The 22,407-nt window shown below is 42.0% G+C and overlaps 1 protein-coding gene across 4 annotated transcripts in view; it reads left to right on the top strand.

Annotated features, from left to right (window-relative positions):
- The window catches only part of LOC127654015 (formin-like protein 2), a 44,975-nt gene extending 35,470 nt beyond the window's left edge, over positions 1-9,505 (top strand). For 2 of the 4 annotated variants that reach the window (XM_052140935.1, XM_052140933.1), the window contains 6 exons: positions 995-1,158; positions 1,352-1,453; positions 1,539-1,640; positions 5,834-5,957; positions 6,181-6,296; positions 8,313-9,505. In XM_052140935.1, the coding sequence (XP_051996895.1) occupies positions 995-1,158; positions 1,352-1,453; positions 1,539-1,640; positions 5,834-5,957; positions 6,181-6,272 (584 nt within the window). In that variant the 3' untranslated portion in view covers positions 6,273-6,296; positions 8,313-9,505. The remainder of the gene's footprint in view (positions 1-994; positions 1,159-1,351; positions 1,454-1,538; positions 1,641-5,833; positions 5,958-6,180; positions 6,297-8,312) is intronic. The other 2 variants (XM_052140934.1, XM_052140931.1) reach the window with 1 other exon arrangement.
- Positions 9,506-22,407: the final 12,902 nt, after the last annotated feature.

Below are 22,407 nucleotides of genomic sequence, written 5' to 3'. Positions count from 1 at the left end.
AGATATCATGAGGGTGAGTAAATGAGGAGAGAATTTTCCTTTTTGGGTGAACTGTTCCTATAGCAGGACAGTGGTTTTTTTTTTACACCTATTAATTGATATGTTAATGAGATTGTTCACTACAAAAGAGACCCTCATTTTGCTGCAATACCATATAGCTTGCTATCTTTTCTGTGGAACAGTAAAGGAGAAGTTAGGCAGGATGACAGCCTTAGTCTCAATTCACTTTTCATTGTATGGTAAATAAAATATAATAAGTGTCTGGTGACTGAGGCAGTCATTTTGCTTAGCATCTCCTTTTGTGTTCCACAGAAGAAAGTCATACAGGTTTAGAAAAACATAAGCTGTAGTACAACACCAGTTCCAGAACAGTTGGGACAGTGTGCAAAATGAAAATAAAAACAAAAAGGAGTGATTTGTAAATCTGCTTGGAACAGAAGTGGCGCGAGATAGATGCGACACCGGGGATTGGAGCACACGTCGCGTGTGAAGCCGGTGCCACATGCGCCTCGGACCAATACATTTTTACAGCTTATTTGAAATAAGTTATTTTATCGTAATCTTGACCAACCATTTTGGAGATTTCTGGCTTTCTCCATTCAAGTAAATAGGAGCTGCACTGTCATGATGATTATTTACATAGAAAAAATAGCTACCCAAACTGCACAAGAGCGTTCCAAAAACGGCCTCCGAGTGGACTGACTTACCTTGAAAAGGAGACTGTTGAAAGGATCCGGAAATACGTTTGGACCGTTCAAATTCATTTTGTTTACATTCTTGAAATGGTATATATATAACATGATTGCCTCACCTGTTTAGCAACTCAAACTACAGGTACAAAGTTTTGCATACTTTAAAATTGGGGTTGTAAAGTAGGATAGAATTTTCAGTTTTGGGTAAACTATCCCTTTAGGTTTCATTATCAGATTATTGTCCATTAATATGCATTTGAATATGTTTTTTAAAGGTTGATCTCATTAATCCTATGTTGCAGTCTCTCTGGAGAATGTTCTTCTGGATGTGAAGGAGCTACAGAGAGGAATGGATCTGACCAGAAGAGAGTACAGCATGCATGGCCACAATACTCTACTCAAAGACTTCATCCACCATAATGAGGCCAGGCTGAAGAAACTCCTGGATGATGCTAGGATTGCACAGGTAAATAAGAAACATTTATAAGGTGTTGTGTTGTGGTGGTTAAAGATCTGAGCTGGTTGTTGGTTCAAACTCTAGCCATCCATGAATTATCAGCATTGAGTCTTCTTACAGTGTACTAACTGAATTGTAATTGATTAAGCTGATTTAATAAAATACTTGGCTGTTTGGTCATATGACTTGCATGTAATTACAGGATGCCTTTGACGAGGCTGTAAAGTTCTTCGGGGAGAGCGCCAAGACCATGCCACCCTCCATGTTCTTCCCTGTGTTTGTTCGCTTCATCAAGTCCTATAGGGTGAGTCTTTTATACTGCCAGTGCACTATGGAACACCCTCTGGTTCACACACTGCCCGGATCGAATTCCTCTATTTCATTCTCAGCAAGCGGATGAAGAGAATGAGCAGAAGAAGAGGCAGGAGCAGCTGTTGATGGAGAAACTTCTGGAGCAGGAGGCCATGATGGAAGAGCATGACAATCAGCAGGTAGAATGCACTGTAGGAAACATTTAAGAAGTATTGTAGATGTTTGCCGTAAATGCAGCATTGGGGCAACTGCTAATTAACTCTCAAGCTACACATCAAATCTTTTAACCGGTTCATTGAATTCTGAATAACAAGGTGATGATAAACAGGTGAGGCAATGGTGTTATAGTATATAAGGTGCCTGAAAAAAGCCTAGTCCTTCAAGAGCAAGGATGGCTTGCCAATTTCCCAACAGTTGCTAAGAGTTGCCTAACAGGCTAGGGGAGGTGAGTGGTGAATGATTTCCACCTGTGCTTCACAGTGCTGTCTTATGTTCCAGTCAGGAGGGACAGGAGTATACTTGCGTTGGATTGTTCACCCGGCTTCTGCTTCCGCCTTCCCAATCGAGCAAGAAAGATTCCCCACAACAATGTTCCCCAAAGACATATTGGAGGGATTTTGGGAATTTCACCCTTTACAGTACACAATATATGTAGTTAAAGATTCAAGGAATCCAGTAAAATCTCGATGTGTAAAGGGCAAGGCCGAAAATCACTTCTGAATGCGTGTGGTCTTCGATCTCTTAGATGTCACTTTATTAAAAATGGACATGCATCTTTAATGGATATCATGACATAGGCTTGGGATTAATTGGTAACATTTCATCACTCACTGTTCGCTGCTGCATCCACAGATGCAAGTTAAGATTTTACCTCAACTCTGCTGGATCTTTTCAACAATGGAGTCAATGTGGGTCTCCCACTTCAGGTCCTGTGAGATGGTAGTGCCCAGGAACCTGATTGACTCCACTGCTGCCACAGTGCTGTTTAGAATGGTGGGGTGTTCTACTATCATTTCCACTGTTTTGAGTATGTGCTCCAGGTTGTTTTGACTGCACCAGTGAGCCAGCCTTTCAAACTTTCTTCTGTATGCAGACTCACTGTCATCTTCGATGAGGCCGATGCCATCTGCAAACTTCAGGAGCTTGACAGAGGGGTCCTTGGCGGTGCAGTCGCATGGTATACAGGGAGAAGAGTAGTGGGGAGAGCACACATCCCGGGGGGTAATTTAGTCCAGAGAATAGCTGGGATGAAAGCCAAACTCCACAAAAAGGATCCTTGCATATGTCCCTGGTCAGTCCAGATGTGATACAATTCCATGTTGACTGCATCATCCACAGACCTGTTTGCTCGATAAGCAAATTGAAGGGGATCTAGAAATGATCCAATGATGTCCCTCAGGTGGGTCTCTCAAATTACTTCATGACCACAGATTTCAGAGCGACTAGTCTGTAGTCATTAAGTTCTGTGATTTTTGGGGTTCTTTGGGACAGGAATGATTGTGGAGTGTTTGAAGCAGCTGGGAAATTAACATTGCTCCAGTGATCTGTTGAAGATCTGTGTGAAGATAGGGTCCAGCTGGTCAGCACAGGATTTTAGACAAGTGGGTGAAACACCATGTGGTCACTGTTATTTCCTTGTCTTTTGTTTCCAGAAGACCCGGCACATCTCTTCCCAGACCTTAAGTGCAGATTGAGCAGCAGGTGTTGGTGTTGTGTGAAGTGAAGGTCCGAGTGGGTGTGGGGTGAGACACAGGGCCCTTCAAATCTACAGTAAAACATTCAAATCGTCAGCCAGATTTTGATTCCCTACAGTGTTAGGGGATGGTGTCTTGTAGGAGCAATGTCATTCGGGCCTCTTCACACTGATGCAGGGTTGTGTGCTGAAAACTGACATTTCTCCAATTGAGAATGTGTGGTGCATTATGACGTGCAAAGTACAGCAATGAAAGCCCTGTGCTGTTGCGAACCTTTAGACCTCCATAGAGGATTACTGGGGGAAATTCCTCTTTACAAAACGTAACAAAATTGTCTCTATGTCTTGATAAGTGTTATTAGAAGAAATGGTTATATGCGGCAAAAACGCGACTGTCCCAACTTTTTAGAGCGTGTTGCACTCATTTTATTTGAAAAGTGTATATTTTGAATAAACAATTATATTCACTAGGTAAAACATGAGGAAGTGTGGCGTTATTGTTGTGCTTTCAATATAGAAGAGGGTAAATGTAATTTACAAATTACTTTATTATTGGCATTTTGTGTACTGACCCAACTTTTTTGGAATTGGGGTAGTATATTATACAAATATACACTCACTGACCACTTTATTAGGTACACCTTTACACCTCCTTATTCATGCGATTATCTAATCAGCCAATTGTGTGTCAGCAGTGCAATGTATAAAATCATACAGAAACTTGACAGAAGTTCACATCAACCATCAGAATGGAGGAAAATGTGCTCTCAGTGAGTTTTTGGCACCATTCTGAGTAAAATCTTGATACTGTTGTGTGTGAAAATCCCAGGAGATCAGCAGTTACAGAAATACTCAAACCAGCCCATCTGGCACCAACAATCATGCCATGGTCAAAATCACTGAGATGATAAAAAAAATCCCCATTCTGATGGTTGATGTGAACATTAACTGAATCTCCTGACCCACATCTGCATGATTTGTTTTTACATTGCACTGCTGCCATATGATTGGCTGATTTGATATTCGCATGAATAAGTAGGTGCATCTAATACATTATAACTTTGATGTTGGTTATGTTATAATGCATTATCGTCCGTGTGGTAAAACTGTGAAATACGTTAGTATAATGTTTTAGAATGATTTATGAGAAGTTATAACATATTACATTATAATGCATATTATGGGACATTACAAATGCATTATAATAAAGTCAGCAAAAAAGAAACGTCCTCTCACTTTCAACTTTTATTTTTAGCAATCTTAACATGTAAATATTTGTATGAACATAAAAAGATTCAACAACTAAGACTTAGGCTCCAGACAAACAAGTTTCCCTGAACAAAGGGGGGTCCAATGTAACTGTCAGCAACCCTAGCCCTCACCCTCTGATCTAACAGGTCCCAGATGTGCTCATTGGGATTGAGATCCGGGCTCTTCGCTGGCCATGGCAGAACACTGACATTCCTGTTTTGTAGGAATCACGCACAGAACGAGCAGTACGGCTGGTGGCATTGTCATGCTTGAGGGTCATATCAGGATGAGTCTGCAGGAAGGGTACCACATGAGCGAGAAAGATGTCTTCCCTGTAACGCACAGCGTTGAGATTGCCTGCAATGACAACAAGCTCAGTCCAATGATGTTGTGACACACCGCCCCAGCCCATGATGGACCCTCCACCTCCAAATTGATCCCGCTCCAGAGTACAAGCCTCGGAGTAACGCTCATTCCTTTGATGATAATCGCAAGTCCGACCATCACCCCTGAAGAGACAAAACCACAACTTGTCAGTGACGAGCACTTTTTGCCAGTCCTGTCTGGTCCAGTGAAGGTGGGTTTGTGCCAATAGGCGACGATGTTGCCGGTGATGTCTGGTAAGGACCTGCCTTACAACAGTCCTACAAGCCCTCAGTCCAGCCTCTCTCAGTCTATTGCGGACAGTCTGAGTACTGATGGAGGGATTGTGCATTCCTGGTGTAACTCGGGCAGTTGTTGATGCCATCCTGTACCTGTCCTGATCCTGTGCAGGTGTTGTTATATGTGGTCTGCCGCTGCGAGGATGATCAGCTGTCCTTCCTGTCTCCCTGTAGCGCGGTCTCAGGTGTCTCACAGTACGGATATTGCAGTTTATTGCCCTGGCCACATCTACAGTCCTCATGCCTCTATGCAGTATGCCTAAGGCACGTTCACGCAGAAGAGCAGGGACCCTGAGTATCTTTCTTTCGTTTTTCAGAGAGTCATTAGAAGTTTTTATAACTGTGACATTAATTGCCGTCTGTAAGCTGTTAGCGTCTTAACGACCGTTCCACAGGTGCATGGTCATTAATTGTTTATGGTTCATTGAACAAGCATGGAAAACATTGTTTAAACCTTCACAATAAAGATCTGTAAAGTTATTTGGGTTTTTACAAAATTATCTTTAATATAGCAGTGTCCTGAAAAAGGACGTTTCTTTTTTTTGGCTGAGTTTAGATTTATGATGCCTTTTAATATGCGTATAAATATGGGCTTCATAGAAAATGTTACTCTTAGTATTTTGTTGTTGTTTCAACTTTTTGGAGATCCCTAGCATTTACACTGCTTCAAAATTAATAACTTTCAATTTCTTTTTGCATCGTTCCTAAAAACTTTCCTACACAATTCATGTTTTTTTCCTTTCCAACCTGCTCACACAAACACCAGTCACCATCTCACAAGGGTAAGCGGCAGCAGCAGGAGATGATATCTGAATTAAGGAAGAGGCAAGGCAAAGACAGCCGCCACGTCTACGAAGGCAAAGATGGAGCCATTGAGGACATCATTACGGGTAAGAACGCTTCTGAACAAAAACTCAACAGAGATTCATTTGATTTTGCTTTGGACAAATGAATCAATCTCGCTAAGTGTGTTAGCTGTTTTCTTAATAGCAGCAGTAGACAGTTTGCTGTTTTAGTCTTAGGCTGGAAGTTTCTGTCTGATATTATGCTGTCTCTAGTGCTTCTAGCTTTTTTGGTGTTTCTGTGATGTGATTGGCTATTATTTTGCTGCAGTGCTGAAGACCGTCCCCTTTACAGCGCGATCAGCCAAACGTGGCTCGCGGTTCTTCTGTGACCCCACCCTCTCCGAAGACTTCCATTACTAAACTAAATTCTCTCCCCTCAGAAAGGTGCCTTTTAAGTCCGTCTCTTCTTCACTCGCCCCCTAGTCATTCCCTCCATCCTTTTCTTTATCTGTCTCTTATATTATCTATTACGCTTCACTTGCATATAGGGCTTTCAACATGGTATGAAGACGTGTGAATTCTCTGCATAAAAATGCATGCCTTCCTTTCAATACTTCATCCATTCTGCATGGTATTAAGTTAAATGTATTTCCAATGTCCTTTTTCTAATGGAAAATGTTTTTGTTTATTGGCTGGTTTCTTAGACATCTACTCGCACATAAAAACAGACTACTCTTGAACAGTTCCCAATCATTGTGGTGTTCTTTTACAGTTTTAAAGAGATAGTCAACCAAATATAAATGTACTGGAACAGCATTCTTCCTTACATGGAACACAAAAGGGGCTGTTAGGCAGTGTATTAGGCTCTTTTTCCATAAAATGAAAGTGAAAGTATGTGATTGATCATCACAAATTTGTGTCCTGGAAACCCCCTTCAACATATCATAAATATCTAGACTTAAAGGGACAGTTCACCCAAAAAAATGAAAATGATCTCATCATTTACTCACCTTCATGCCATCCCAGATGTGTATGACTTTCTTTGTTCTGCTGAACACAAATGAAGATTTTTAGAAGAATATCTCAGCTCTGTAGGTCCATACAATGCAAGTGAATGGGTGCCAACATTTTGTAGCACCAAAATCCACATAAAGGAAGCATAAATGTAATCCATATGACCCCAGTGGATAAATCCATGTGTTCAGACATGATATAATAGATGTGGGTGAGAAACAGATCAATGTGTAAGTCTTTTTTAATCATACATTTTCCCTCCCCAGTAGGGGGCGATGTGCATGAAGAATGTGAATCACCAAAAACAGAAGGAGAATGTGAAAGTGGAGCTTGACTGAACAGCGAGGAGAATTTGTAGTAAAAAAGGACTTGAGTATTAATCTAGAGTGCTTTTATGTTGCTCTCTTGTGGATTTTAGAACTTCAACATTTGCATTGAATGGACCTACATAAATTAAAAAAAACAAATCAGAAAATCTTAATGTGTGTTTTGCAGAAGTCATGAGGGTGAGTGTGGCAGGGCGGAGGGTAGAGCAGGGTAGTGATCCTACACACCCGGTCCCGTATTAGGCTAATCAAGCCTCCCGAGAGGGATAAAGGTCGACTGCAGAGGATCGTGTGGGAGAGAGACATCGTTTACGGACATGTCCGTCATGTGTGTGTTTGTGTCTTCTGTTTTAGTTTGAAATGCAATTATCATTTATATAAAAAAAAAAAACTCTTACTCGCCAGTTCTCCGATACGCCGTAGCTTGTTCCTCGGCCACTCCTCCACCCTCTATCAGATGACACCCGCGCCTCTCTGGGCGAATCAGAGGCAGACCTCCAGCCCCTGCCGGACGGAACGCCCCGCTGTGTTCTCGGGGAAAAGAAGGGGTCTCCCCCGCCCCTGGCAGCGGTTCTCCCGCTCCAGGCGGTCGGCGGCCATCGTCCTCTTTCAGGTGGCTGGGCCCTTGTCCCCCGGCAGATGTCCGCGGTTGCTCCGTTTGGGTGGACGGTAGTGGCGAGAACTCTACTACGGCGTATCCCTCCCTCCTTCCTGGGTTTCCGGCACCAGTGTAAAGAGATCAATGGAAAGGAGGCGGCGAGAACCGGCTTGACGATATAAATAATATTTTAATGAGAAACTTAAAACAGAAGACACAGACACACACATGACGGACATGTCCGTAAACGATCTCTCTCTCCCGCACGATCCTCTTCAGTCGGCCTTTATCCCTCTCGGGAGGCTTGATTAGCCTAATACGGGACCGGGTGTGTAGGATCACTACCCGGCCCCGCCCTCCGCCCTGCCACAGTGAGTAAATGATGAGAGTATTTTTTTTATTTTCGGGTGAAACTAACCAAACATCCAGACACCAGCCTGTTTTGTACAATCTTCCTTCCATACCAACAGGACCAGACTGTAGATGTGTTCAGTGTCTAACTGTGTACCTGTTTGTCTTCAGACCTGCGCAGTCAACCCTTCCGACGGGCCGACGCCCTGAGGAGGAGTGGGAGGAGGATCTTGGAATCACAACACCTTCAGCTGCTCAACATGGAGATCACCACCTGCTAATCAAGCACGTCTCGCATTGAGGACAGGGGGTGGGCCGATTCCATCAATGAAACAAGAACACAAATAGCACAAAACATCGTCATTAAATTATCTAGGGGACATTTCTGCTTTATTAACTGGCACTGCCTGGGATCAGTTCACTCTGGTTATGATGGACTAAACTGCTCAAAAGATCTCAAATTCTAGACCTGTTGTTGGTTGTAGACTCTACAAATGGACGTTGTGTGGGAAGATGTGGCGTGATGTATCTTGGTGCTGTCTTTTGTGTTGCACACTGTTCAGCTATGAGAGATCATGTATTAAATGCAAGGACGGAACAGATACAGGAAGAACAGAAATGGCGAACATAGCCTTGGTTTGGCCCAATTATGACATTTTGATCACTACCAAACTCCAAGCTGAGCAGCTTTTTCTGAGGGACTTTGGACCATTTACAAAATGCACTTTTTTATTTGTATTTTATTTTTTAACCTTTGAACTTCGATCATCTTAAAACAAAAAAACACGGATGAAGAGCACAAAGGAGATTTGGACATTGACTCTCTGTGGACTGAAACGTCCCATGAAGTGTTGAGAAACGATGTTTATGACTAAACATTCACAGCCAGTATGACTTTGCACGTACATCTCATTTTAAACAAATTTCCTCTCCCACTGGTTTTATCTCATGTGACATTTGTGAGCTGTGGAAAAGAGTTTGCTGTTTTTAAAAAAAACTAAAGATATTTCATTGGATGAAAGAACAAATCTTTTTTTTAATGTACAGATATTTTGCTATGAAATTGAGCCGCTTATTTTTTACATTGTCCTTCCATTGTGGTGCTGTACATATTGTCTAAACAAACCAACATCTCCTGCAATATCACTGAAATCTTCTGAACTTTTATCTTGTTTTAGTGTAACCGTATTATTTAATTTGTGACCTGGATTGCTCTCTCATCACTATAGTTGCATTGGTAAATGTCTGTGGTTGCACGTAACACTTGAAACTTGAAGAGACACTAGTGGCACATGTAACTTTTTTTCTACTTTGGTCTCTTAAAACAAACTGGAATCAGTGGATGTGTGCAAATAAAGCAATGACACCAGCACCATTAAAAAAGCAGTTTTTTGTGTGTTAAATGTGAAATGTAAATGTACTGTAAATTTTTGCAATCATATTTTTCTGATTGGAAAATGAGTTCAATGATAGATGTGATGTTGGATCTGTAATTATTATGACTTAATTTATTCCCCCTATATTTTAGAATAATAGTGAAGTCCAAAACTATGAAACGGAAGTAGAAGAATTCTGTCAAGAATGTTCAGGAAACAAATCCAAACTTCTCAAACTACCCAACCTTGCCCTGCACACTCAGAAACCTTCATGAGGTAGTCACTTGAGAAGCATTTGCAACAGTAATTATTTAAATAAATAAGATTATATTTTTAAGCATTTTAGCTTAGGATGTCTCCTTAGCCGAAAGCAAAAATTATATATATATATATATATATTACTGGATAAAAGAACCTTTGGAGACCCTCTATTCGGGCATTGTTGGTAAAGTGGGACAGATTAAATATTTATCACACGAGCAAGAGTGCGATATGGCCCTACATCAGCACTGCTGTGATTCGGCCACAGGAGTGCCGCAGGTAATCACATCAGTGCTGATTTAGGGTCATATAGCACGATTGCGAGTATGATATTGCTTATATACAACAGTTCAATGAACAAGAACATTTTACAAAATTAGGAAAAACCGAGTACAGTCATAAAAACGCATTTGTGCGTGGAAATACTTTCTTACGTGATGGATCAGAATCTGCCGTTGCTGGTTCAAATGCGTCCAAGCCTTCATTAGTAATTCAAAAAGATCACTTCAGAAATGGTATCAAGGCTTGTGCTGTTTCTAACAAGTCATTGGATAATCAAGGATAGACGGATAGATGAGTGTGTGAGAGAGAGAGAGAGATGGAGTGTGTGCAATCACCTGTTGCCACACCCAATCAGAGATGCTGTCAGCTTTCTGAAGGTCAGCTTTCTCAGTGGAAAATAGATGTCCAAGCGGGGATATTCCTCTATTTCGCAGTAGCCAGAGCACAAGTGTCATTCACTATAGAAACAGCGATGTCCTCCACCATTTGAAACCATATGTATCCCATGTGGAAACTCAGATAAAAGGTAAACATATGAGTTCTGTAATAAATCAGTCTGTTGTGTCTCTCAGCTGTGATGAGCCTTAATCCTGAAGTTTTCAGTTTAAAGCCGTTTAAAACTATTTCCTAGTTTTGGTAATCTATTAGTAATACGAGCAATCACAGAGCAATGACTAACGGATTCACTTCATCAACTGGCTCATATTACACACAAAAATGATCTTTTGCCACCACCTGCTGGCTAACATGTACATTTACATTTATGCATTTGGCAGACGCTTTTATCCAAAGCAACTTACAGAGCACTTATTACAGGGACAATCCCCCCCGGAGCAACCTGGAGTTAAGTGCCTTGCTCAAGGACACAATGGTGGTGGCTGTGGGGCTCGAACAAGCATCCTTCTGATTACCAGATTGCCAGTTATGTGCTTAGACCACTACACCACCAACACTCCATGTAATTTCAAAAATAAAGACAGTAACTTCTAACAGATACACTTTAGTTTAGAACAGCAAGAACACAAGCAGAGTGACACACACAGTGAAGCGTCCGAGTGATGATGCTGTCACACCATCAGTGCTCATGGAACATCTCTCGTCCAATCAGATTCGAGGACTGGAACTAACTGTTGTGTATATATATATATATATATATATATATATATATATATATATATATATATATATATATATACACTCACCTAAAGGATTATTAGGAACACCTGTTCAATTTTTCATTAATGCAATTATCTAATCAACCAATCACATGGCAGTTGCTTCAATGCATTTAGGGGTGTGGTCCTGGTCAAGACAATCTCCTGAACTCCAAACTGAATGTCAGAATGGGAAAGAAAGGTGATTTAAGCAATTTTGAGCGTGGCATGGTTGTTGGTGCCAGACGGGCCGGTCTGAGTATTTCACAATCTGCTCAGTTACTGGGATTTTCACACACAACCATTTCTAGGGTTTACAAAGAATGGTGTGAAAAGGGAAAAACATCCAGTATCGCGGCAGTCCTGTGGGCTGAAAATGCCTTGTTGATGCTAGAGGTCAGAGGAGAATGGGCCGACTGATTCAAGCTGATAGAAGAGCAACTTTGCCTGAAATAACCACTCGTCACAACCGAGGTATGCAGCAAAGCATTTGTGAAGCCACAACACGCACAACCTTGAGGCAGATGGGCTACAACAGCAGAAGACCCCACCGGGTACCACTCATCTCCACTACAAATAGGAAAAAGAGGCTACAATTTGCAAGAGCTCACCAAAATTGGACAGTTGAAGATTGGAAAAATGTTGCCTGGTCTGATGAGTCTCGATTTCTGTTGAGACATTCAGATGGTAGAGTCAGAATTTGGCATGAACAGAATGAGAACATGGATCCATCATGCCTTGTTACCACTGTGCAGGCTGGTGGTGGTGGTGTAATGGTGTGGGGGATGTTTTCTTGGCACACTTTAGGCCCCTTAGTGCCAATTGGGCATCGTTTAAATGCCACGGCCTACCTGAGCATTGTTTCTGACCATGTCCATCCCTTTATGGCCACCATGTACCCATCCTCTGATGGCTACTTCCAGCAGGATAATGCACCATGTCACAAAGCTCGAATCATTTCAAATTGGTTTCTTGAACATGACAATGAGTTCACTGTACTAAAATGGCCCCCACAGTCACCAGATCTCAACCCAATAGAGCATCTTTGGGATGTGGTGGAACGGAGCTTCGTGCCCTGGATGTGCATCCCACAAATCTCCATCAACTGCAAGATGCTATCCTATCAATATGGGCCAACATTTCTAAAGAATGCTTTCAGCACCTTGTTGAATCAATGCCACGTAGAATTAAGGCAGTTCTGAAGGTGAAAGGGGGTCAAACACAGTATTAGTATGTGTTCCTAATAATCCTTTAGGTGAGTGTATATACACACTGCCATTCAAAAGTTTGCTGTCACTTACTCATTCTTTATTATATATATATATATATATTAATTTTTTTTTAACACATGTTTGCATCATAAATCAACATTAACAAACATTTAGTGAACTTTTACTTTTTATATCACTTTAAAAAGATTTGCCTCAGATTTCTGTCATTTTCTTTACCATTGCTTTTCCCACCGGTGGTCATGAAATGAGCTCTGCTGCACGTCCTGATGTAAAATCATCCATTTTAAACCTCAAAATGGGAGTTGTTTACGTCTCAAAGATAAGTTTAGTATGATTTTTAATTATTTACAGAAATACATATGGATACAATAGGGGTCAATCTTAACTGTCCCACTTTATCCACCTTTAACATTTATAATCAAATATATTTAAACTGGATAGCGGCATTAGACATCTTAAATAAAACCAGTAAATGCTTATAAAACACTAAAACTCAGTCTGAAATAAAAACTAACGGAGCTGAAACTAGATAACACTGAGAAAACAAAAACTAAACAATAACAAAGTGTGAAAACTAAACTAAATTGAAATGACAAACAGAATATAAAATAGAAATAAAAACTAAATTAAAAATGCAAAACTATAATAACCCTATAAAAAGAATTTAATGCAAAAATGCAGAGTGCAAATATTGTCCTGTATCTTTAATGTTGATATCTGAAGCTTTATAGACATTGGTGACCTGATACTGCCACAAGATGGTAGCAACCCCCTAGTGAGTGTATGCCTGTGTGGGACCAGCCTGTCCTGGGAAATTGGTAAAATGATACAGGGTAATTTTAAGAACAGTTGCTCATTTCTTTACAGTGTCTGATAAATATACTGCTTATAGCTTTTCTTCTAAAAAACGCATTAAATATAATGATACATCTACATCAGTTGATGTCATGAATTACCATCTCAGTCAGAACAATCTTATTTCAAGTTAGCTGTGGGACCTCTGTTTCACCATAGCTAATAATGGAGTAGATGACACATAGTGATTCATGTGTTAATACTAGGTAAATAGTACGTAAAAATTAGCTTTCTAAAAATACATAGACTATAAAATGAACAACAGCATCACTGTGATGTGCCAAAATATGCAAATAATTTATAAAATGCCAATTGTTTTGATGCCAGGCAAGTGTTAAGATAGTTGTATAAAGGTGTCACTTTTTTATTTAGACATACTAGCCAATAATACAATTCTTTAAATGATCAAAATACTCTTTGAGACTGAAACAGTTCCTAATTGTCAAATGTGTGATCTATTTAAAATGTATATACTGTATAGGGCCCTATTTTAAGAGCGCTAAGCGCAGTGCTAGGCTATGCGATATATCATATGTACAAAATCAGTGAGCCTGTAAGGCCATGTTATGTTATATAGGCAATTCCCTGTCAAGCACCAGTGATACAGTGTATCCGGAAAGTATTCAGAGCGCTTCACTTTTTCCACATTTTGTTATGTTACAAGTGTAACGGGAGCCAGCCTCCTTGTTAGAGCACCCGCCTCCCATGCTGGAGACCTAGGTTCGAGTCCCGTACAGAGCAGGTAGAATATTAGTGTCACATTGGTGCCGTGACCCGGATGGGAGTGAGGTTTAGGGGGTTGAGTGTAACGGGATCCAGATGGTAGATAGCTGTACAGTGTGTAAACCTGTAGCCTTTAGCTGTAGCCTTTAGCCTCCTTGTTAGAGCACCCGCCTCCCACGCCGGAGCCCTAGGTTCGAGTCCCATACGCAGCGGAATAGAACATTAGTGTCACACAGGCTTATTCCTGAAAAACAAAAAAAATCACATGTGCATAAGTATTCACAGCCTTTGCTCAATACTATGTTGAAGCACCTTTGGCACCAATTACAGCCTCAGGTCTTTTTGTGTATGATGCTACAAGCTTGGCACACCTATTTTTGGGCAGTTTCTCCCATTCTTCTTTGCAGGACCTCTCAAGTTCCATCAGGTTGGATGGGGAGCGTCAGTTCACAGCCATTTTCAGATCTCTCCAGAGATGTTCAATCGGGTTTACGTCTGGGCTCTGGCTGGGCCACTCAAGGACATTCACAGAGTTGTCCAGTAGCCACTCCTTTGTTATCTTGGCTGTGTGCTTGGGGTCATTGTCTTGTTGGAAGATGAACCTTCGCCCCAGTCTGAGGTCCAGAGCGCTCTGGAGCAGGTTTTCATCCAGGATGTCTCTGTACATTGCTGCATTCATCTTTCCCTCGATCCTGACTAGTCTCCCAGTTCCTGCCGCTGAAAAACATCCCCACAGCATGATGCTGCCACCACCATGCTTCACTGTAGGGATGGTATTGGCCAGGTGATGAGTGGTGCCTGATTTCCTCCAGACATGACTCTTGCCATTCAGGCCAAAGAGATCAATCTTTGTTTCATCAGACCAGAGAATTTTGTTTCTCATGGTCAGAGTCCTTTAGGTGCCTTTTGGCAAACTCCAGACGGGCTGTCATGTGTCTTTTACTGAGTGGCTTCCGTCTGGACACTCTACCATACAGGCCTGATTGGTGGAGTGCTGCAAAGATGGTTGTTCTTCTGGAAGTTTCTCCTCTCTCCACAGAGAAATGCTGGAGCTCTGTTAGAGTGACCATCGGGTTCTTGGTCACCTCCCTGACTAAGGCCCTTCTCCCCCGATCGCTCAGTTTGGCCAGGCGGCCAACTCTAGGAAGAGTCCTGGTGGTTCCAAATTTCTTCCATTTATGGATGATGGAGGCCACTGTGCACTCCTTTTATATGCATGGAAATGTGTTTCTCACCAGGACTTGAATGTAAGGTCAGTTCAATTATACAGAATGTAAGTATCATTAATCAAATTGATCTATACTGACACAATTAATTGCTAGTATTAACAGAGATTTTTGTTTCATAAAACGGCTACAACAGTGATTGTCAGGGACATTATTTGACGTTCCACTATATTTTCAGAGTTTGGATATGAACTTTATTACCACCTACTGGTGGAAGCTCTGTAGCACAAATGCAGGAACTGATTTTAGACTTTGCATAGAGAATAAAGGTGCTTCTCAATATCTTCGTGTAATGACCAATTTCTCAGGAAAATAGAAAACTGCGCTTCGCACAACTTGATTAACATACAGTACAGCCACAGTTTAGCCACAATGACCCACAGATAGCGCAACACTCCCACCCACCTCCACTCTGTGCTTTTTAAAATAAATAATTGCCCTTAGAAATAGCACGGTCACAAAAATAAAGCTCATAGAATCTTAAATGATGGAAAGTGGAAAGCATCACATTTTTAACCACTTTAATATAACAATTGGGTACTATAGACCTCATTCACAGCAGCTCTATCTTTGATTTTTAATGAGAATGACAACGAGGTTGTGAGGGATAGACAATGGCTCTACAATGGGCTGTACTGCAGTTCAAAGTGTTTTTGGATCGTTCCGCAGACAAAACATTGAAAAAATATCCTTCTAAGAACATTCAGTAAACAACAAATCTCCAGACAACATGAGTTGTGGAAAATCAGATGTGGTCTAGGAGCTTTTCACAGCTTTAAACCTTTAAAAAATTAAGTTGTTCCATGTCGTTTTAAACATGCAATTCTACATCCTTTGTTAAAAAAAAACTAAAAAAAATCCTTTTTTGGATCCGGCAATACACAACAATTACAGACCCATCTCCAAACTGCCTTTTATTTCCAACACATTTCAGTCCGGTTTCAGACACTTGCACAGCACTGAATCTGTATTGTTTAAGATCACTAATGATATTTTGCTCTACATGGATTCAAGTTCACCATGTCGCGTTTTATTAAATCTCAGTGCTGTGTTCGACACAATCGACCATATTCTCCTCAATCGTCTAGAATATATGGTTGGCATCCATGGGATGACCCTCCAGTGGTTTTCCTCCTATTAAAAAGAAAGGAAATCTTCTACTCCTGCTCATTTAAAATGTGGTGTCCCTCAAGGGTCAGTCTTAGGACCCTTGTTATTTTCACTGTATATGCTTCCTCTGAGCTCTATTTTTAATAAATACAGCATATCTTTTAACAGTTATGCTGATGATTCCCATGCAGTCACAGAACGTAAACATTTTGCAATATCACACAAAAACTAGAACCAGTAAAGTTCTTTTGCCTTTAAGAAATGGAACGTTTTGCATGCTACCTCTTAACATTATTGTAAAGGCGTTAATGGAAAGGAGGAGGCGAGAAACAGCTTGACAATATAAATACTATTTTATTATGAACTGAAACAGCTGTCCGTAAATCTCTCTCTCTCTCTCTCACACTGCTGTCTTCAGTCAGCCTTTATCCCTCTTGAGGGCTAATAAACCTGAACGCCCTCCACCCTGCCACATTCCTCTCACATTCTCTTTCCCTGGGGAGGGGCGTGACTTTTGCCCTGTCTGCCGGTAGGTCATCCCCATCTACCTGGATGAAAAAAAAAGTGTGGCACCTACACGCCGTAATGGCAAAAAGAATAAAGAGAGGGAAAGACCAACACAGAGTGGCAGTGGTAGAGAGTGAGAGAAAGAAAAAAACACTTACTCGTCGCTTCTCCTATACGCCGTAGCTTGGTCCTCGGCCACTCCTCCACCCTCTAATGGACAACAGTCGCACCTCCCCGGGCTGATCGGAGGCAGTCTTCTGGCCCCTGGCGGACAGAATGCCCCATCGAGTTCTCTGGGAAACAGAAGGTGTCTCCTCCTCCCCTGACAGCGGTTCTCCCGCTCCAGGCACTTGGCTGGGAGCCCCTCCCCGCTCGCGGTCAGCAGTCGTCACAACCCTGGCGCATTTAGCGTCTGGTAGTGGTCTCCACCACCCCTGGCAGCGGCCCTGACAGCTCCAGGCAGTAGGCTATGAGCCCCTTCTCCCTTTGTGGTAGGCGGTCATTCGTCCGCTCTCAGTCGGCCGGGCTCCTCTGTCCCCGGCAGATGGACGAGAACCAGCTTGACAATATAAATAATATTTTAATTATATACTGAACCAAAAAGACAAACACACACACACAGGTGTCGGACAGCTTTCCGTAAATATCTCTCTCTCTCTCTCTCTCTCTTGCCATCTTCAGTCAGCCTTTATCCCTCTTGAGGGTGTGCGGAATCACGGGCCGGCCCCACCCTCCACCCTGCCACAATTATGTTCTTGTTGAATGACGTCCATTACATTCAATTGCAGGGTCGTATTGCACGGGTAAACAATTATGATTGGACAACATGGTTACGGTCACACACAACAGTCTCTAGAATTTACTCAGAATGGTGCCAAAAACAAAAAACATCCAGTGAGCGGCAGTTCTGTGGATGGAAACGCCTTGTTGATGAGAGGTCAATGGAGAATGGTCAGACTGGTTTGAACTGACAAAGTTTATGGTAACTCAGATAACCACTCTGTACAATTGTGCTGAGAAGAATACAACAAGGCATCTGCAGAACTGCCGCTCACTGGATGTTTTTGTTTTTGGCACCGTTCTGAGTAAATTCTTGAGACTGTTGTGTGTGAAAAACCCAGAAGATCAGCAGTTACAGAAATACTCAAACCAGCCCGTCTGATACCAACAATCATGCCACGGTCGAAATAACTGAGATCAGATTTTTCCCCATTCTGATGGTTGATGTGAACATTAACTGAAGCTCCTGACCAACATCTGCATGATTTTTTACATTGCACTGCTGTCACATGATTGGCTGATTAGATAAGTGTGTGTGTGTGTGTGTGTGTGTGTGTGTGTGTGTGTGTGTGTGTGTGTGTGTGTGTGTGTGTGTGTGTGTGTGTGTGTGTGTAAATCTCAAACTGCATGAGTACTTCATTATTCGATCACTTTAGGCTAATTGTTCAGACTCTCCCGTTATCTTGCAAGTGAGTTCTTCTGCAACATTTGCGACAGTCATCCTTCTGATCTTGTGAATGATATTAATTTAGATCAGTGCTTGTTTGATGACATTAATCTATGACTGCCTTTACAAGTAGCTCTAATTTCCACAGACAGTTCTGCTCAACACTATAATACTCTGAGAAAGTAGAAGAGATGTTAGAACATGTTTTCAAGGCTCTTCCTCTGTTCTGAGGTTGTTCCCCCATTGTTCCTATTTTGTTTTGAGCTGTCAGTACTTGAGAAGCTTGTCAGCTGGTAATATAGAAAATTGTTGTCTTTTTTTTTGCTCTTTGTGCTTGTTGGGCTCGCCCGGGCTCGGAGGAGAACAGAAAAGCAATTTTCTTGTAATTGGTTTTCAACTTCAAGCCTGAATACTAGCACCAAGCAGAACATTCAAAAGCTGCCCCAGAATTGGCCCGCAGGGATTTTGTGTTGCTCTAACCCATATCAAATATGTCTAAATGTCTTGAACTTTTAGAAATGGGTGTGATTTATAGATGCTTTTGTTTGGTGTTAAAAACCAGATCTCTGGTTTATTTGGCTTATTTTTGTTGTCCTCACAACACTGAAACCTTGTTTGGCAGAAATCATTAGCATGTTTTCAGAGTTTGCTGCTGAACTACACGAAAGTACTGCATGTTCATTTATCTTTCATTACATTTATCTTTTACCATGGTTATTTCGTTGATAATTGTTAAGTGTCTGCTCCCTCAAAAAGGAATGTCCTGCACCCACATAATGCAAATAAATAATTTAGGATTAGCAGATCCATCATTTCAGCACCACTAAAACTGTATTCCATCTCTATGGTAACTAAGTAAATTAAATGGCAATGTGTAAAATTAGTGTAGGTGCAGGATGACATGTTGCTATGAGAGCATTAGAGAGCAGTACTCGAGTCAACAGTACACTGATCCGAGGACAGCACCTCTTGAATCAACAGTACACTGATCCGAGGACAGCAGTTCTTGAGTCAACAGTACACTGATCCGAGGACAGCACCTCTTGAATCAACAGTACATTGAGTCAATCACAGCAGTCCCCGCATCAACAGTACACTGATCCGAGGACAGCAGTTCTCGAGTCAGCAGTACATTTACATTTATGGATTTGGCAGATGCTTTTATCCAAAGCGACTTACAGAGCACTTATTACAGGGACAGTCCCCCCGGAGCAACCTGGAGTTAAGTGCCTTGCTCAAGGATACAATGGTGGTGGCTGGGGGGTTCGAACCAGTGTCCTTCTGATTGTCAGATTACCAGTTATGCGCTTAGACCACTACACCACCACCACTCCACCAATTGAGTCAACACTCCACTGCAGCTCTCGAGTCAACAGTACACTGATCCGGGGACAGCAGTTCTCGAGTCAACAGTACACTGATCTGAGGACAGCAGCTCTTGAGTCAACAGTACATTGAGTCAATCACAGCAGTTCTCGAGTCAACAGTACACTGATCCGAGGACAGCAGTTCTCGAGTCAACAGTACACTGATCCGAGGACAGTAGCTCTTAAGTCAGCAGTACATTGAGTCGATCACAGCAGTTCTCGAGTCAACAGTACACTGATCTGAGGACAGCAGCTCTTGAGTCAACAGTACATTCAGTCGATCAGAGCAGTTCTTGAGTCAACAGTACATTGACCTGAGGACAGCAGCTTTTCAGTCAACAGTACATTGACTCGATCAGAGCAGTTCTCGGGTCAACAGTACACTGATCCGAGGACAGCAGCTCTCGAGTCAACAGTACACTAATCTGAGGACAGAAGTTCTCGAGTCAACAGTACACTGATCCGAGGACAGCAGCTCTTGAGTCAACAGTACACTTATTCGAGGACAGCAGTTCTCGAGTCAGCAGAACACTGATCCGAGGACAGCAGTTCTCGAGTCAACAGTACACTGATCCGAGGACAGTAGCTCTTGAGTCAGCAGTACATTGAGTCAATCACAGCAGTTCTCGAGTCAACAGTACACTGATCTGAGGACAGCAGCTCTTGAGTCAACAGTACATTCAGTCGATCAGAGCAGTTCTCGAGTCAACAGTACACTGATCCGAGGACAGCAGCTCTCGAGTCAACAGTACACTGATCCGAGGACAGCACCTCTTGAATCAACAGTACATTGAGTCAATCACAGCAGTCCTCGCATCAACAGTACACTGATCCGAGGACAGCAGTTCTCGAGTCAACAGAACACTGATCCGAGGACAGCAGTTCTCGAGTCAACAGCGCATTGACCTGAGGACAGCAGCTTTTGAGTCAGCAGTACATTCAGTCGATCAGAGCAGTTCTCGAGTCACCAGTACACTAATCCGAGGACAGCAGCTCTCGAGTCAACAGTACACTGATCCGAGGACAGCAGCTCTTGAGTCAACAGTACACTGATCCGAGGACAGCAGTTCTCGAGTCAACAGCGCATTGATCCGAGGACAGCAGCTCTTGAGTCAACAGTACACTGATCTGAGGACAGCAGCTCTTGAGTCAACAGTACACTGATCCGAGGACAGCAGCTCTTGAGTCAACAGTACACTGATCCGAGGACAGCAGCTCTCGAGTCAACAGTACACTGATCCAAGGACAGCAGCTCTTGAGTCAACAGTACACTAATCCGAGGACAGCAGCTCTCGAGTCAACAGTACACTGATCCGAGGACAGCAGCTCTTGAGTCAACAGTACACTGATCTGAGGACAGCAGCTCTCGCTTCAAAGGTACATTGAGTCGATCATCACCAGTACACTGAACTGAGAATTGCCTCTTTCGGACACAATACTGAGAACTGCTGATCTGTGAGCACTGGGGAACCGTGGACTTGAATATAGGGACGAAACATTTCAGTCGAGAGATGTAAATGCAATTTACTGTTAAGTATTGTGCATGCAGATTATATCTGAAGTTGTAATGAGCTGGATCATGAGGTGATGAATACTAGTTTAATCACTTTCTATGCTTTAAACATGTGTAGAAATTCCACGTTTGTATATCAGTGTCTGTATTGGGTGCTTTAGGTGCAAAACCTTAATGTAAGATGTGTTATAAGATCACTAAATGAAACACTGATGACAATAAACACCCTTATTATTATAACTTAATTAAATACAATTTTATAATCAGCAATATGCACTTACAAATGGCTTTATTTAAAGTGTTTGTGTGTATTCTACAATGCTGGTGTATTAGCATTATATAAAGTGACATCATTACGTGATGATATATATGAACTGGTGAATCATTATTTTTTAATCTGTCCATTAAAACTAACCATCCGAAAGAACAAGTATGCGGAAAAGTATCAGACTTCCTATCTCTACCAGCTGGTGGGATGCTCCAATACAGCCCGGAAAGATTTGTCAGATGGTTTTTGCAAGTTGTATACTGCACAACATCACAATGGCATCAGAGAGTTTCTTTAGCTTATGGCTGTGGATTATAACACATTTGTAAGCAGAGAGAGAGATTTTTTTCTCTCTCTCCCACTGCCGCTCCGTGTTGGCCTTTCCCTCGCTTAAAATGTTTTTGTTAATTTGGCACGATCGCCGTTATGTCGTGTAGGTGCCACATTTTTTTTGTTTCCCTCCCCTTGTCCCCTTTCTCATCCCGGTAGATGGGGTTGACCTGCCGGCAGACGGGGCACGCCCCTCCCCAGGGAAGGGGGTGGTATAAGTCATGCAGGGGTCTTCTTAGAACGGGTCTCTTCACGCGACTCAGCGGTGCTGACCGCACAGAGAAATGACAGTTTATACTTATTTACATGAGGTGTTTCCTCATTATCTGATCTTTAATAAAGGATGCATCAAAGATGTCTCTCTTTTCTGTTCACGTCAATCCAACTTTTATTCACAAAAACAAACTCTCTTCTTTTAATAAAGCTGCCTGTTGCCTATTTTCTTAATAATAAGAAACACACAGTGACACATACTGTATATTATGATTCAATACCTTGCGAGCCATCATGTTATAATCTAGCTGCAGTGAGTTTGCTTGTGAGGGACGCCCCAGAGTGTGCATCAGCTGAGTGCAGTTTCAATCTCTCTCTCCCTTAGAACGGGTCTCTTCACAC

The sequence above is a fragment of the Xyrauchen texanus genome, chromosome 13 (genome assembly GCF_025860055.1).
Source record: "Xyrauchen texanus isolate HMW12.3.18 chromosome 13, RBS_HiC_50CHRs, whole genome shotgun sequence".
NCBI lineage: Eukaryota > Metazoa > Chordata > Actinopteri > Cypriniformes > Catostomidae > Xyrauchen > Xyrauchen texanus.
This window is presented reverse-complemented; position numbering and strand designations above follow the sequence as displayed.